We start from the raw sequence: 18,420 nt of genomic DNA, 5'->3' as shown, positions 1-18,420 counted from the left end.
GATTTCTGAGTTGGAGGACAGCCTGGTCTACAAAGTGAGTCCAGGATAGCCAAGGCTATACAAAGAAACCCTGTCTTGAAGAAAAATAAATAAATAAATTCAAAATTAACTTTGAATTATAATGAAGAGAGAAGTGTGATGAAAATTAGTTTTTATTCTATTCTTCGACATACTGATGAGGATCAAGGACAGTAAATATTCAAAATTGCAGCCTAGACTCTACACCAAGTTAATCTAGAGCTGTTACTAAAAGGCTGCAGAGTTCCACCCATTGTACTCTTATATAATAAGCTTTGGAAGTCCATAGATTTTTGAAAGAAAAGATTGCTTCCAATTCTATACAGAAATGTGTATACGCGTGTATATGCATGAGGGACATGTTCAGATGATCAAAGAACAAACTCTTCCCTGGCTCTTTTTCCTCTGGTGATAATTCTCAAGGGAGATTTGCCTATAACTTCCAAATTAATTGAACTCACATGCACATGGCCAAGACATGCCACCTTACTCAGGACTGTTCATTCATGCAGATGCAGATCACAGTGGTAGGGTGCTCCCTACCAAGTCGATTTCCCTCGGGTGACACAACATTGGTGGATTTTTGAGGCTTCCATGCGCCAAATGAGCTGTGTGAGACAAAAATTCCAGTTCACATTTGTCACAGGTGAACATAACTGCAAAGCAATGGTTAAATCCATGAACTCGGATCTATCCTAAATGTTTTTTGCTCATCCGCCATTCTTTCATTAAAAAGCTCCATTTTCAGAACTATATGAAGAAGAGTGAATGAACCATTAATGTTTATGATCAATAATTCACATACCCAAACTCTATCAAGTAGAAAATTATTCAGTGACACAATCTGAGCAGAGGAAAAGTTAGAAATTTACGAGTAAATATTTGGCAAGAAATTAGTTAAGAACATACCTTTCCTGATCAAACTCCTTCATTTCTACTAAAAGTGTCATCAATCCCAGGTGTGTATGGGGCAGGGGGCTTCCTCTGTGGAGGGAAATGTAACCAGAGCGCCCCAAGGGCATGCCACAGAACCATCCTAAGCAGAGAAGGGTTTGTTTCCCAAGTGTTTCAGAGCCAGTTTGAGAACCCCAAAGTGTAAGGCAAGAAGGGGAATCCAGGCAACACTATACAGGAAAGACTTGGGTCAATATCCTTGCTGTTATAGATGCTGCTGTATTAGTGGTAATGGTGGTTGTTCTTTGATTGTTGTCATTTAGGAGGGGGAATAAAAAACTCTAAATGCAACAGTTAAAAGCATTTGCCTCTAGACCCGGCTTTATATGCTCAAATCCTCCTTCCGTCACTGACAAGTGAGACATTGGTCATGTTACTTAGCCTCTCTGAGCCTTAATTTCATAAACCATGAAATGAAAATGATAGGGCTATTTTGAGATTTAAGGAGATAAACTTTCCAAGCATGTGGCAAAGGGCCAGGACACAAATCAAGAACTCAGTAAGTGATAACAGCTGCTCATGCTGCCAGCTACCACGGTTGCAATGGCCCTGTACACTTGTTTTAAAACTTATACATCCTAAGCAAACTTTGAGGGTGAAAAATCACTTCTTCCTTCACTCCCTTGTGTCTGTCTAGGCTGTCAATCCAGAAGGCTGGAATTGTCTCCTGAGTCACACAATATGGGGTCATAATTTCTCCTCAAGCCTGAGGATACATGGTAACTGCTCTTCTACAAATCTTGGGTGATAGTGGGATGTTGAGTACATAAAGAATCCATCTTCTTACAAATGTCGGGACAGTTCCTTGAGGTTCCTCTTGAATCACATGTACTAACCTGTAAGTCACAGTAGTTTCACAGAGGCCTGACACAATCAGGCACCAGAAAGTTCTTGGAAAGAACTCAGGAGAGCCAAGGTGACCTTCCTGCCCTCCTTCCTTTTCCACATGATCAGAACTGCCTTTTGAGCCACCTGGCAGTTTGCACCAACCTTGCTCACATTAGTGAGTCTATAGTATTTAGCACACTGTCTAGAAAAGCTGTGTCTAATAGAAATATGATGCCAGCTACATCTGTCACCTAAACTCTATTAGGTGTCTATGTTTTCAAAAGTAAACATAGAGGAATTTAACTTTTAATAATGTATTGCATTGAGTCTCATATGTACAAGAGCATTTCAACAATAAATGCAAGAAAACATATATCAATGAAATACTTAACAACCTTTGGGATCGGTTCTATACATACTTAAGACCTCTCAGTTAAGACAACCCTCAGAGCAAGTTCTCCAGAGACCCATGTGGCTAGTAAGAACACATAATCTGTAGAATGAACATATAATTATACAAAGGTGCTATTGAAGCACTTCACACATAGTAGCTGTTCAGTCCTTGCAAGCACTGTGAGATGAGTGAGATTATGATCCATGCTTTATAGGTAAAGGAAATTGAATGCAGAGGCTAAAAATTCTGCCTGAAATCCTGCAGTTGGAGTAGGCAGAATCTTATCAACCCAGGAGCCAAATCTATATCTTATCCAACACACTAAGAATAAATAAGGGAGGAGATGATAGCATTTATTGTCACTTCTTTTGGCTTTGGCTTTGGTCAGGTGGAAATTCTCAAGATTATCCTTTCATCTTGATGAATCCTTGAACACTCCTTGTTATTTACAGTATAAAAGTATGGAGGAGAACCAAGGCTTCCTAAATTTCTCCTCTTTGCGTGGTGTATATAACCACGCCCATTTGTTTTTGTTGTTGTTGTTTGCAAAGGATAATAGCCTCATTCTCCAGACAGCCAATTTACACAACTTTTTTTTCCTATCGCAAATATTCTCCCCCCTATGTAAGGCCAGCTCCCTTGCTTATTTTATTTTCTACTGAAATCACCTCTTCAGCTGGCTCTGTCACAACCCCACTCCTATGATTCTCTTAGGCACATATTTTTCTTGATAGTATTTTTCTCCTTTTTTTAATTTTCTCTAGTGTTGATTTTCTCCCGTAGAAGAATGCAAGCCCCCAAAGTTCAAGGACTTTTGTCTCCAGTGTTATAACCCCAGTGTATAAAACTAGTTCCTTGCATGTATGTGGCTGCAGTAAACAAATGAAGATGGCAAATAAGTGAAATTAAATTGAAAACATGGGACAAATTAATGGTGCAATGCTGGATTTTTTTTCCCATTTGGTAAAATCAGTTTCTTTTCTAAGGAATTCAAAGATATCTCTGGGAAAGGATTGCTTCTGTAGTTCCCCACAGACCCCCATAAACACCCCCTTAATTTCTTGTTGCTTCTTATGGCAGTAGGGGACATCTATTAAACATTTATTCATCTATTCTATGCTCATAGTTTCTATTATATCCCTCATGCCACCCTTAGAATCCATGTAGAGATCCATGTAGAGAAAGATGTTTTATTGCTCAATTATTAATCAAAATTATCTAGAAAATATTCCTGGAACAGTATGGGGATCAAGTGTCACAAAGCAATGAATACCTTAGCAGTTTTGTGTTCAGATATCTTTTGTTAAAGATAACTCTCGTGAGTTATCATGTTGGTTTATATATTTATGAAAATAAATATGCTACCCCTCAACTTGTGATTGGTTGCAATACTTATTATAAAAAACATTTAAACAATTTAACCTAATAATGTATTTCTTTAACTAGCCATTCTTAATGGCATGGACCATACCATGAACTTAATATCTTACTACTGAATGTCTTGGTAGAGCATAACAGATTTTCCAATGCCAAAATAAATAGTTTATTCACTAGTGTGCTTTTCCGAATTATGGGTCTAGTCCTGAAACCATCATTAAGCCCCCAATGCCTGTTACAAATGGCAATGTCCATATTTTGATTTAAAAGAGGTTAACTATATAGCTTAGACATTGTTATATAAGGGAGAGATTTTTTTTTAACAACTTACTCTTTGTTTTATTTAGATCTTAATAGTTAATGTAGCTGTAAACAGTTCACTATGGTTTATAGAAGATTAAAAGCTAGAGCCCATAGCTGAATGTATTTTCCCAAACATGTATGCTTTTGTGTGCGGGTAAATGTTCTCAAATTTCATGGAGGTTCACAAATTCACAGACATTTATAACCCAGATTTATTGGGGGAGGGGGCAGACAAGTAAATGATAGAAAACTATCTCATACAGTTAAATTCTAGGGAAAGGTATCCATCCCCTATGTTATAGGTAGGGTGTGTAACCATGGGACTGAAATTTGACAGGGAATTATATTTTATGCCATACAAAAGGGGAAGTTTATGGCTTAAATGCTTAATTGCCTAAATATTATCAGCAAGCATTGAATTCTTTTTGTACTCAGCAAAGAAAGCCTTAATGTTTTGGAATGTCAGGTTCCCCATCCATAAAGTTGGCATGTTTCTTATTATTTATCCCTAAGACATACCTTTAAAAATATTGAGATGACATCTAATCATCTTTTTCTGAAACTAAAGATGCAGTATGAATATAAAAGTGTGGCTTGCATGGCTATTACTCTCTTCCTCTTCTTTGTAATGGATGTCATTTGGACTTCTAACTCTAAAATATTTTTTCTAAAAAACCCTTTGGCAATACTGTCTGAATACAAATATATTTGTCCTATAAATGCCCTAAAGTCAAGAAATAAAAAAGAATGGCTTGATGGCACATTTTTACTTCAGGGACTGTTCACTTGAGATTCGTCAGTTTAAATGGTCTCAGTGCAATGAAGGAGAGCAGTTCTTGGTACAGTAAAGACATTGTCTCCATTCCTCCTGCTTAAAGATACTGGCCTCACCTCTGTCCTGAGGTATAAACAGTGATGTAGAAGTTTTTGTGGTCAATTCTTAGGAAGGGCCAAAAACTTTAGCTCCTAAACAGAAAAATGAGGTTACAAAGAATGAAAGTTACAAAGAAAATAGTCAAAATCTATTAGCTTCCCTCTTTCTTCTTAAAACACTGTGTTGGAAGCCAACAGCCCTGCATTCATCCTCTGTGCCTAACTGTGTTCTAGCCCCTTTCCATTACCCAGGAATCCTGTGAGGCAGGTCTTGCCATCACCCACATTCTATCAATAGTAAAGCAGAGGTGTGGAAGCATCAGGAATGTTGCCTGAGTGTCCCTTTTACCTAGTGATGGCTCTGAAACTTGAGCAAGGTCTTCTCAGTGCAATCTGCCTCACTGCTTACAGTTGCAGACACAGGAAGAAATTGTTGACTTCACAGTCTAACACTTGTAGCAAATGTGGGTGCGCAGTTGGCTTGGTTCGGTGAATGGCTCTTTGCTTATCATTTACAATATCTAGAAAGGAAAGACAAGCGAAAAATGGAAAACATTTTATATTATAGTCCTTAGATTTTAAATTATAAACACTCAGTTGCTTAATACAGTATTTTTACAATTAAAAGAAAGACAGAACAGATGTAATAATCTGTCTCTGGGAGAGAAAGCTATGGTGAACTCCAGGTCCTAAGACATTAAGTCAGGCATTTTTCACTTTTAATAAGTGCTGAAAGCTCTGAAGACTAATCTAACTCTTCCCAAATATGCCCTGTTGCTTGGTTCTCAGCAGTTATGTCCTGTTAACAGGCAAATTTTGTGATTTAAGCATAAATTCTACTCTACTATGACAACATAATTAGCCCCTTCCATCATCAGCGAAGGACAGGTACATTTTTTCCCTTTATGAACACAAGTATGAATGTCTTATATAACAGAGGAATTATTTCATTTGATAAAGGAGCACTTTGAAAATACAGTGAAAGATTTTTTTAAATCAAAAGTGTATGCAGTGCCTCTGTCAATTGAACTTGTAAAAGGAATTAATTAAGAAGTAATTTAAAAGTTAAAAACTGAAACACAGTGGAGCCACTGTGTTTGCTAAATGTGGGGTCAGACATCCATCAGAAGTATTGAAGATGGCCTGCAACACATCACTGCAACATACATGTCTTGGAAGTGTAGGGTTTACATAAATCTAGAGCCATTTTGTCAAAACAAGCTTAGTTTGAAAGGCAGGAAGCTTAATCCTAATGTTTGAAGTTCAGCCTCTTGGCAAAAGTTAAATGAGTTAATTGTGTGACCCTGACTCTGAACACTACACAACTATACTGACTTAAGGGGGCAAGACAGAAGAGTATCTAAGAGATGGCATCCATGAAGAAATGTTTAATGAAGATGAACTGTCTTTATATTGTTGCCTTTTTTAATTTTCAAAGCCAGTACCCATTACAGTAATCATCACTTTATGCATGAAGACTTACAAGTGTAGGAACCTAACCCAGGGCTGATCACAATCTAACCCAGGCCAGGTGGACCCAAGATCCATGTTAATAACCAGTGTAGTAAGCTTAAATGTGACCCTCCAATCACTCCTCAACCCCCTAAAAAATTATTACACCCTAATCTAGAAGTTGCAAATGTTGGAGAAGGGTCTTTGTTGATCTGATGATAGACCCCCAGACTGGATGTTATCTAGTAGAAAGAGTGATTCAGAGGGAGGTTGGATACAGATGAAAATTCAGAAGCAAAAGCATAAAGAAGGGAGATATAGCCACAAGTCAAAGGACACTGACCACCACCAACACCTGTGACAAAACTGTGAACACTTCTTAAAAACCTGGAAGAACTGCTACCTTGCTGATTCTTTCATGGTAAGCCAATAAAACTTCTTTCAAATCTCTGCCTTCTAGAGCGTGTGATGCTCTGTGCCAACAGGGAAGAACTACACCCAGCATGCACCTCCAGTTCTTCAATACACATGTGGAGTAGCCCATTCTAAGCAAATTGAACAAGTAAATTAACCTCTCAAGACCTCAGATACACAACACATAAAGTCATGGACTGTACTATGAGAGTTGAAAGTTTTACACCATAAGAGAAATAGTCCCCCAGCCCTTCCATACAGGAGGCTGCCAGGTTATTTTGGGCAATTTACTCTGACTGCACATTTACTAAAAAGCTACTGTGTAATATGCACCATCCGTGAAAATATGTTTGACTTCAGAACACTTTGAGATTTTAAATAAACATAGAGTTGGGTCTAGAGGTGCAATATATGATCACAGCTACTTATAAGGCTGAGGCAGAAGAATTGCCAAGTTGTAGAAAAGGCTAGGCTGCAGAAGGCATTTAGAGACAGCCTGGGAAATATAATGAGCCCCTTTATTGAAAGATAAAGAAATGTAAAAGGGTTGGAGATGTGCAATAGTTATAGAGTGTATGTTTACTTAGTATGTGAGGTTCTAGGCTCAGTTGCAATATTAAAAATAAAATAGTACCCAAAAAGTTGAAGATGTTGTACTTCATTGAAAAATGGTCTGACTGATGTACTTCCCACTCCCCTTCCCTCAGGTCAGGAAGCTTTATACAGTAAAGATCAGGGTAGAAACCAAAGCATCACCTCATGACTAAAGCTACTGCTTAGCTCTGGCCTGTGGGACCCCTGCATTGAGAAGGCTATTGAGCACACAATCAGATTTCATAGACAGGAATAATTGATTGGTTATGGACATCTGAGCTGTAAGGGAAGGCAGTGGTACCAAATATTTGCCATTCCTACTCTAAGGAAGAAAAAGACCGTAACTGATCATGACAGTTTCCTGCTGTACCTTAAAGAGCTTCCGGCTTCTGTATTTAGCCATTAGAGCAATTAATGGCTCTCATTCAGCAAAGAATGCGGGGACATTTATATCCTATGTGATCATCAAGAATTACAGGAATGACAACTTGTCTTTTCAGCCATCTAAAACTCATTTTCCTAGCTCCAGTGTTAATAGTCCTACATCTATTTAAAATGTCACCCATCTTCTGAACTACACCCGGTTATTGTCTAGTGTCCTTTCTGAAAGCAGGTAGGAAAATATACATTAATAATTATTAAATACTAATTAAAATATTAGACAACGAATCTTTATGAGATCAGCCTACCTTCCAAAATATCTTGGCCAGTTTTCTTGGTTTTGTATCTAAAATTCATAAATAAAACAGCTATAGAGATAAGTCTTGAGGATTTCCTCCAAAGCGGAAGGCAGGGCATAGGAAACATTAATTTTCAGCATTTTCAACATATGTTAGACCAATGATCTCACAATAGCAGTCCTTGGGCCACATGAGGCTTATCAACTAGTCTGTTTTACCCTCAAAATTTTGCCCTACTAACATTTGTTAATAATGTTTTAGGTATTTGACCACATCATAAACAAAAACTTGCACAAAAATCCACATTCCAAATTTGAATTAGCAATTAAATTTAGGGTTGTGGCCTTCAGAGCACGTGTTCCTTTAAGCTGCATGGAGCAGAGCTGAGCAGTGAGAGAACAGAAGTGTTTTGCTGTGTCTTTGTTTTTCTACTCAAATTTGTTAAAATTTAGAAAAAGAAGTGACTCAGGTGAGTAAGGAAATTCAAGGAAGAGAACTGATGTGCCGTTCTCTGCTAATTGTGTTACCTACATAGTCTTTGTAAGTATGGGAGGTTCAAGGCCTATGTTAGACAGTGTTGGCTACCAGCCCAGTGGAGAAGGGAGTTCTGGTGATGCCGTGGAATTGCCAGCAAGGACTCCTTTTCAAACCAGCTGGTTAGAGCTACTAGTCAAGACCATGGCTTCCTCATTGCCCAAAGCTTCCCACAATTCCTATGGTATTTGGCACTGGGCTACATATACCATGGCAGACCAACCAATTATCAACCTGCGATACTCAGATTTGAGTTGTTTGCCTACACCCAGTGGGGATGTCAGGACCAGGGTCTGACCTGAACAGTTGTCTAGTTTTATCAGTTGTAGCTTGAACTCCTTAGCTTTCACCTTATGAAGTTCCCATCAATATTAGCCATTCCACCTTTGTAACAGCCTTGTCTCATATTAATGTTTAAGTAATAGTGACAGTGCCAAATGTTGATATGCCATAATAAAATCTTCTCCTGTCATGGGGAAAGGTGAGGTGTGGGGTTAATGTTTGCATGAGCACTTGCTATACGCTACTTATGACACTAAAGATTTTGTAGGTGCCCCTGCAGCTTCTGAAATCCTTCTTACAATATTCACATTTTTTTCCACTGAAGAAACCTAGGTAGATGTTTCAAGTGGTAGGATCAACACCTGAAACCACATTTCCTACACCAAACCCTGTTCTTGGCCATTCTCCCTTCCAACTGCTTCCAGACCCATTCTACAATGACCTACAACAACAACAATAATAATAACTGTCATAATCCACTGAGCATGTACTTACCTCCTTAATATAGACTCACATGCAAAATCTGTATATATACAACTATACATTCAATACCCATAACATGAATCATAATGCATATTAATTTTTTATTCAATTATACTTCCCTAGTGCTGGATTTTAATCCTCCGACAAGAATTTATCACGCTTCAAAGGGCTATGACAGGGTTTTAGTACGATTCAAAGTGTAAATTTCTATCTCACAGGATACCCAAGTGAATATTAGCTTTAAGTGGATTGTTTCCTAGTACCACTCAAAACTTCTACTTTCTGACTAGGTAGTGTAAATGTTCATTAACAATACCCCAAAACATGGGACTGTGAATTCAGGTGTTGGTCATGTCCCTCTTGCTACAATACACAAGTAAGACATTCGACACCATCCAAAACAAACATAAATGGTGAAGGAAATAGATCTCCTTGTTCCCAAAACAAACTGGATTCCTAGATAAGGTTTCATGTAAAAAAAAAATCAGAAGTATGTAAAGCTTGTGAGAATTTTGTTTGTGATTAAAGACTGTAGTAATTTTTTAAAAGAGCAATAAACCTCATAGTCTACTCAAGAATAAATCATTAGCAAATTTTTCTGTTCACAGAACCAGTCTATCAAAATACTTATATCTTATTTTCTAAAATTATGTTTCTATAGTAAATATAATACAAAATGCTAGAGTTTAAAGATAGGTAACATATGGTAAAACTCTATAATGAAATGACATTTTAAAAATGCATATGTGAGTCATTATCTTCTAGAATTTTCTGTATAGAATGGTTACAATTACTTATTATATATTGTGTTTTAAAATCTTCCAAACCCTACTAACATTCAACATGTATTTTAATATTCATACAGCCTTATGGGGTTTAAATGAAGACAAAACCCAACTAATACTAATAATATAATATTTTCTTTATATCTTACTCTATGTAAATTAGAATCTAAATTACAACTAGAATAGTCTACTGAAGAATGAATCTTAGTGAATTTTTCAGTTTACAGAACCATTCCATCAAAACACCTAAATCTTCTTTTTAAAATTATTTTGCTATAGTAAATCCTGAAAGACTGGACACTTTAAACAAATGTAGATTGTTCCTTGAAGCTTGGAATTACAAAGAATTTGTCTTTTGAAAAGACAACAGCATTGGTCACCTGCCTGCTTAAATATGATTGGAAGGTCTCTTTGCTGACAGCTTCTCTTTCCCTTCTTCCCACATCAGCAGGGCTCTCAAGTGCATGAAAGCTAGTGTGATCCATCATAAACAAAGCCGAGAACTGTGCAGCCTCAACTTTCCCATCAAAGTGAACATTCACCCATTTCAGACTGTCAGGCAATGCTGCCTGAAGGCCATCCCTGGGAAAGAGACATGTTGCTCTCACTCTTCTTAATGAAGTAGTTAACATAATGAACATTCTTGTATGTTGGGTATGGATTTCTCTGTTATTCTCTATTTTTTTCAAAGTAATTCAGGGTGTACATATAATAATCAAAATTTCAATGTTCTTCTGTTTTGTCTTACATATAGTTCTTAAATTTTTATCTAAGACTTTGATAATTGTTTTCTTTTATTTTTATGATTGTAATATAATTACATCATTTCTCCTTTTCCTTTCCTCCTGCCAAATTCTCCCATACACCTCGCCCCTCTCAAATTCATATCTTCTGTCTTCATTAATTGATGCTGTGTGTGTGCATGCATGTGTGTGTGTACAAATACATACCTAAATACAACTGGCTCATTCTGTAAATGCTATCTTTATATTTTCAGGCTGACTATTTTATATCAAATCACCCATTCATATACTCTTCCCTGGGGAAAACTATTTCTCCCATTCTTAGCATTCGCTGTGTAGTCCTGAACCTGCTGGACTTTTCTACTTTAGCATGTTTATTTTTGTTGTCATTGTTTAGTTCATGTTTAGCCAGTCATGTTTGTGAGACTTTATCAGTCTAGTTTCTGATATTTTTAATACCTGACCTTCTTGAAGTCACCTTTCTCTTCAGTTTCTCTTTTTCTCTGACCCAAGTTACAGACCCAGGTGTCAAAAAGTTCAATGAAAGTAAGGTTAATTTTTCTAAGATCTATCTACACTTAGAATTTACAAAGTAAAGTGTTATGTCGATTCCTCTGGGCACTGCTAATTACAACCAAGTGGCATCTTATTCCATGAAGAATAAGATTCCTGCCCTCTTAAATACATACTGAAAGTGTGCATCTATAGATCCCAATAGGTAATAGGACCCTATAAATAACAGACTTTTATTTTTCGTAATGAGTAAAATAAAGGCCCAAAAGTCTACTTTTTAGCTAGCCATCTGTTGATTCCATCATCATAGCCTCCACAATGCTTGCAAAGGTCTGAGGTGGGTGTTTTTCATACTATACATAATTTGCAACCACAGTATTGTACAAAAGCTTCACTGAAAGCCACAAAACACTAGGATGACAAATGAGTCTTTTCACACATGTGTATATTCTAAAGCTATTCCTTGATTGGGCATAAATGGTTGATTGAAATCCCTGTCGTTGAAGGTCTGACTCAACATCTGCTAATTGGATTTCAGCTAATGGATTTAGAAAGCCAATCTTCATGTTCAGGGGTCCACCTGTCTCTGGATCCTTGCTTACAGCAACACTGACTTTTCTTTTAATTGATAGAATCAATAGCTAAATCATATTTAGACCAAGTTAACTTTGCAGAAATAACCTGTTACACTGACTTTTGTAGCAGCCTTTTAACTGATGGAAAGAAACCAGAAATACAGAATCCTAAAGGCTGTCTGAGAGTAAAATTTATCTTTTTTTCCATGACATGAATTCCCATATTATTCTGAACCCTGTTTTGCATTTAATTCTTAGCAGACAAGTACCCATTTTTCTGTCACCCTTGTGTTCACTCTGCCTGCAAGGCGTCCTCTCTACTTTCTATCATCTCTCTCTGAATGATAAAGGATGTTAATCACCCTGTCTTACACTGCCACAATACAATATATTCTATGTTCCTTATACAACCCAAAGCAAGGTTTGATGATGCAAATTAAAAGAATGTTTTTCTTTTTCAGAAAGAAATAACTGCTCTCTGGGGTTAAATATGATATTATTTTAAAAATTCGATAAAATTTATGCAGAACCTAAAGCTCAGCCATTATGTCAAAGTAATTATGTAGTATTTATTTATAGATGACTTGGTGCGTAGTATTTCTCAATTAAAAAACCATGACGACAGGCACATGCTATCATGTGTTATCATCTTGCAGAAATCTAAATATGGTGTCAAAAGTTGTACTCTATCCCAACAGAAATTACAGCATGCTGTACTCTAACCCACTGTCCCTTAACCATGGAAAAAATAGCAGTTATTCAAAATGTTCATTTCTTCATTTCTTCCCAAACAAATGATTTGTCTTTACACCAGTGCCACATTGTAGCTGTTGGCACCTTGCCCCCTCCTTAAAACTTTAGTTTCCTTGTGCTCCCTCTGCCACTTTCTTCTTTGGGGCTTCCGCCCACCTCTCCATTCACTCTTTGTCATTTTTGTTGGAAGCCCTTCTACTTCAATATTTCTGCCTGCTTTCTGTTCCCTGGCAGTAGCATTTATTTCTAGTGCTTCAGCTACCGCTGAGACAGCCAAGCCGACTAAGTGTTTCTCGGAGCAGGAGATAGTCATCCATGTGAACATTTGGCATTTTCTGCATCCACTGATTTTTGTCACGGCAGAGAAAGGTTCTCCTTGAATATAGTGAGCAGAGATCAGGGATGACAATAAGCATCCTGTGATGGAAAGAACAGCTTCCCAAATGAAATGGCACAGGTCCCAAATTCAGTAGTGCTGAGGATTATAAAATAGGATCTAAATGTACTGGACAATTTTGTTTGAGCATCCTATAGAAATACTAAAGTCAATATGTATCAAGGAAACGTTATCTTTTTCTTCCCACCCTTTGCTGCTCAAGTCAGTAACTGTGCATTTTGATTTAATGAAGTAGCTTCAAATATAACAACAGCCTTACCTGCTGACAGTCTCTAAATATGCAAATACTCCTGAAGGTATGATCTGCATACATTGCAGAATCTCCCTCCTCTCCTGCTGTAAACTATCTACTGGGACCACTACTCTCTCAGCCCCATCAGTTTTTACGTCTGGTCCCTAACTCTGATTCCTCATTACTATGTAAATCTGTCTGCATCCTAAGGGTAATGTGCCAGTTGACCTCAGTCCTTTGCAGTGGTCTTGGAGCTCTGTCCCCTGCTTGTTGGGATATTTTTAAGGTCATTTTCTGTAACTAAGACATACCAAATAATGTTTTAGCCTATAAAAGTTATCACCTACTATAGTTTTCATTGGCAGCCATATTTGACAAAACCTTTACCTCAATGCAGATTTAAAACAAAGAGAATTTTTAATATATATATTTCTGTTGGGGCCCAAACAGATGAGAAAGGATGAAGAGGACAGTGTGGGATGGCAAGACGCATAGAGTCAAGGGCTAGCACATCCCAATTTTATACCAATGATTTTGCTGTGAGGTTGTGGGTGACCTAATGAACATTTTCTTCATTTGTGAAGCAGGAATATAGTTGATATATCTCTCAGCTTATGACAATAATCTAGATTCTAAATATTCCTTTCAAAACTACACTTAATTTCTTGATTTCTTAATTTCTTGATTTCTTTAAATCATATTTAAAATGTCCTTCTGGAAGCATTTTTCTCATCCTTTAGAGACTCTTGTCTTAACTCAGTCTACATCTATCCATCATTTTCTTATAGCCACCAGAATCTTAGAAAAGTTTCTTCTGTCAAGTTATTTCAACAATATAGTTAATATGTAAATGAATCTTTCCTTGGTGACTTTTTTTAGATAGTACTTTCTGGACGGAATGTGTTATCACACATCCTCACCTCTAGAGTCTTTGTGTTTCCACCTAGTAGTTCAGTTGGCTGAAATGGTACTTCCAGATTCTTGTATATTTGTCATGGACATAGATGAAAGAACAGAAGCATTAAATTATTGTTGAAACCCACCCTTTAACCTAAGATAATGCTGTGAATTGAGCTGTAGAAGCCATATAAACTTCTAGAGGTCCTTAAGAAATGCCCTGAATACATTTTCCTTGGAAAAATAGGGAAAATGTATTTAGATTTTAAAACCAAATCTTTGAAACAAAACAATTATATCTCATTCAAGGATGTGTTAGTTAAATCTGTCTCCTGCTGTGTGTACCAGTGATGTTTGTAAGATGATAGGTTGTTTTCTGACATTTTCATCTCTGCATAGTTTCCAAAAGCTGCTGTATCTTGCTGTAATAGCTCTAGCCATACAAGCACATAATTAGGTGCTTGGCATGTTTGAGCAGAAATGAATACTTAATCTTCTCATTGAAAGTGGCTACATGATTAGAAATTAAATTCTTTCTAGACTATTCTCAGTAGCTCCCCTGTGTTTTCCCTTGAGTTTTAAAGACATTTCCAGAAGTTATGTGCCTTCTTTGTGGCTTCTCAAACAATCCTATTTTCCAACCTGAATAGAAGCTTACTTTTGATTTATGAATAAAAATATCCTGGAGTTACTACAACCTTATAATATCAATTGCAAGAAAAAGATGCTTATGTACATAAGGAACTCTCTCTATAAGATTCATGAGATTGGGGCTCTCTTAGTTAAAAAAGGTTATCATCATAATAGATTACGAAGAAATATTGAAGTGCAATTAATTTGTTTCAGTAATTATTAAAATGCTCTAATGTTTTTTCATTGAAGCTTAAAGTTAGTACAGTTAATAAACCTTTAACTTTCACATTTTCTTCCACAGAGAATAGTACTTCTCAGATTATGGTATAATATCAATAAATGGATAAAACATGAAGATGTAAAATACTTAAACTGGGGAGAGTTTGGGACTACCTGCAAGATGTTGTTTCCTGTTGACATGTACTTTATTGCCTGCACCTTCCAGATCTACGGAAGACATTTGAGCAGGAACCCTTGGGAAAGGAAGTGTCCCTGGAACAGGAAGTCTTACTCCAGTGTCGGCCACCTGAAGGGATCCCAGTGGCTGAGGTAACAAAAATGCATTGCATTTAGCAGTTGGCACTCACTTATTCTAACAGAGCCTAATCCATGGCTAATGGTGCAGTGAATTAGGGCATGGCATGATGAATGGTTGGTAATGGAGTCCTAACTGCCTGCTGCTGGCAAAACAGATTGATTAGGAACTGATTAATGACTTGGGAGTCAATTAGACTAGCCCCTTTGGACAAAGCCACAGGCAGCCATGGTTTAATTTTATCATTCTCTTTCAAAACATCTATAGAAAGAGATGCGATGACTTAATGCACCATCAATTGTAATACTGTTCCAGATGATGTTTAAAAAACGTTAATATGAGAAAGGTGTGTGTCTGTCCTGTGAGCTGGCTCTTCACATGTGTGTTTCTCAGTCTATGGTATCATTGTTGAGATTAGAAAGCTGTATCTACTGTCGTAAAGATGTTCACTTTCATCCAGTTATATTTCTACCAGTTCATTCAATGTTTTGGTTCTGCTTAAATGCAGCATCTGGATTGCTAATGAAATGCTATGAATCAGATTTTGGCACGACTTTTCATTAGCAGCAATATATTGCCCTTTGAAAAGGGCTGGATTTGAAAAAGTTGCCCTAGGTGACCGTATAGGAGAATGCATGCTCTCCGGGGACACTCACCATTACACTCCAGCATCCTGTTGATGGAAACTAATCCCGTGTCTTTCATTTGTTACCAAATAACTCTAAACTCTAACCCAATCTTTACTTCACATGATTAATAGAAAACTATCTCATATTGCCCAACATGATTGTCATAGATGCTACAGAGTTCTACAAATCCAAACACACTTTTATTTGACAAATACCAAGATTTGTTGATGGTCCTTACTAGCCTCTGAATTCCAGGAAGTCATTGAAGTATTTACTGTATTTTGCTTATGTGCAAAGAGGTATAAGCCTGATGTTGTTGTTCACACCTATATATGGATCCAGTGGACATAGATCTGCTCATTGTTCATGCAATAAAATCTTGAAATTTTGTCTCCCCAAAAATCTAAAAATAATAATATTGAAATTTTAAGTGCCTAATTATAAAAATTCATTTACTGTTTGATTTCTAGCAGCTTTTAAATTCTTTGAAGATTGGTACAAGGTAGAAATTAGCTAAGGTAGTTCCCCTTCCCACCCCAAATCACAGCAAAACAGAGCATCTCATTCTTCTGAGTTAATACTGGCAACAAATTATTTGAATATATATTCAAAAGGACTCTACTTTTTCTGCCATAGCATTTATATCTCTGTTACTCAAGGCAGTCACAATTTCCTATTTTATAATTTTTTAATTCATTTTTTTATTTATTACATTTTATTCACTCTATATCCCAGCTGTAGCCCTCTCTCTCTCTTCTCCTTGCATGTCCTTCTCCCAGTGCACTGATAGGGGAGGTCCTCCTCCTCTTCCATCTGACCCTAGCCTATCAGGTCTCATAAGGACTGGATGCATTGTCTTTCTCTGTGGCCTGGTAAGGCTGTTCCTCCCTCAGGGAGAGGTGAACAAAGTGCAAGCCACTGAGTTCATGTCAGAGACTGTCCCTGTTTCCCTTACTAGGGAACCCACTTGGAAACTGAGCTGCCATGGGCCACATTTGAGCAGGGGTTCTAGTTTATCTCCATGAATGGTCCTTGGTTGGAGTGTCAGTCTCAGAAAAGACCCCCATTCTATATTATATGTGTAATATCCACATATAAGTGAGTATATACCACATATGTTTTTCTGTTTATGGGATACATCACTCAAGATGATCTTTTCTAGTTCCCACCATTTGCCTGCAAATTTCATGATTTCCTTGTTTTTAATTGCTGAGTAGTATTCCATTGTGTAAATGTACCACAATTTCTATATCCATTCCTCAATTGAGGGACATCTATTTTTTTTTTAACTTTGAAAAAAATAAAACCATTTTTCCTTGTAATTGGCATCTCAGGACTCTTTAGCACTGTATCAGAAGTTGCATGATTATCACTACACACCTTGTAGATCCAAAACACAGGCTATGGTTTAGTGTGCCCAAAATGAAGGACAGTTTTCTTTTTTCTTTTTTTTTTTGAAGGACAGTTTTCAATACATTTCATTTGAGTTACGTAATAGTACATCTGCCTCTTTACTTGTAGTTCTAAAGCAAACCTGTTCAAAAAGCCACTGTGATGTTCCAAGCATCCTATGAGCAGCATGAACATCTGTGGCCTGGCTTCTATTCAAGGCAACGTAAAAACAGCTACCCTGGAAAAATCTTACAAAGAGAATATCATGCTACTCTTCTTTTTTAAGTCTCAACAAAGTAGTTCACTTTGTCAAGGAGTAAAGATTCATGACTTCAAACTAATTGGCTATGAATTTTATGTGTATCATCACTGGGGAAGAGTCTAATTAACATTTGGCAAGCTCAAAAATCATATACCCATTTGACATTCAAAGAACTATATTTAATACATATTACTTTTTCGTTATTTTTTTCAGTCAAAAAAGAGATCAAACATACATGCTTAAGAGAAGGCTAATAAACTCCTCTGTAGATTTTTTAACACCATTAAAATCACCAAGATCAAAAATCCAATGGATGACTTTACATGACACTTTCCAGCTGCCGTTTGCTCAAGAGCAATAGAAAAATGTAAAGAGAAAGGGATAAAAGAGAGCTTGGGAGACTAAGAGATTATTTGATCATTTTATTGTCAATATAAATACATTCAGTACTTCATTTTCATTTTATGTTTACGGAATTTGAAGGCATAACTGTGACATAAAATAAGGTGTTGATCTTAACATAAAATCAGCAGGTGAAAATGCATGTTTTATTATCATTAGTTTAGCCCCAAGGAGGTCAGCCTGCTTCACTGCTATTTAAAGCAACTACTTTTGAGGGGAAAGCACAATCAGTGTTCAGTGAACACCTGGCTGGTCCAGTCCAATGATCTGTACTTTACACACATGCGGTTGGTCTCATGAAGGAAGATCCGGTCTTTGCAAATTATCAGGAAGCAGTAATTTTCTTCTGACTATCCAAACCAGGCATCTTTAAAAAAAAAATCTAACCTCAAATATAATCATACTGCATTTGTGCCTATAATGTCATAGGTGTTGCCGTGACGGTAACAGTTGTTGGTCCTTGCCAGGATATGGGCATCCTGTAGT

General features: G+C 37.0%; 1 protein-coding gene across 4 annotated transcripts in view; it reads left to right on the top strand.

Moving 5' to 3' along the window:
• The window catches only part of Unc5c (unc-5 netrin receptor C), a 355,465-nt gene that overhangs the window by 241,224 nt on the left and 95,821 nt on the right, over positions 1 to 18,420 (top strand). For all 4 annotated transcript variants that reach the window (XM_060392629.1, XM_060392628.1, XM_060392626.1 and 1 more), the window contains one exon: positions 15,160 to 15,263. In XM_060392629.1, coding sequence (XP_060248612.1) covers positions 15,160 to 15,263 — 104 coding nt within the window. The remainder of the gene's footprint in view (positions 1 to 15,159; positions 15,264 to 18,420) is intronic.

Source organism: Meriones unguiculatus, chromosome 10, assembly GCF_030254825.1.
Source record: "Meriones unguiculatus strain TT.TT164.6M chromosome 10, Bangor_MerUng_6.1, whole genome shotgun sequence".
NCBI classification, from domain to species: Eukaryota; Metazoa; Chordata; class Mammalia; order Rodentia; family Muridae; genus Meriones; species Meriones unguiculatus.
Note: the sequence above shows the minus strand (reverse complement) of the source record. Positions and strands in the feature narration are given on the sequence as shown.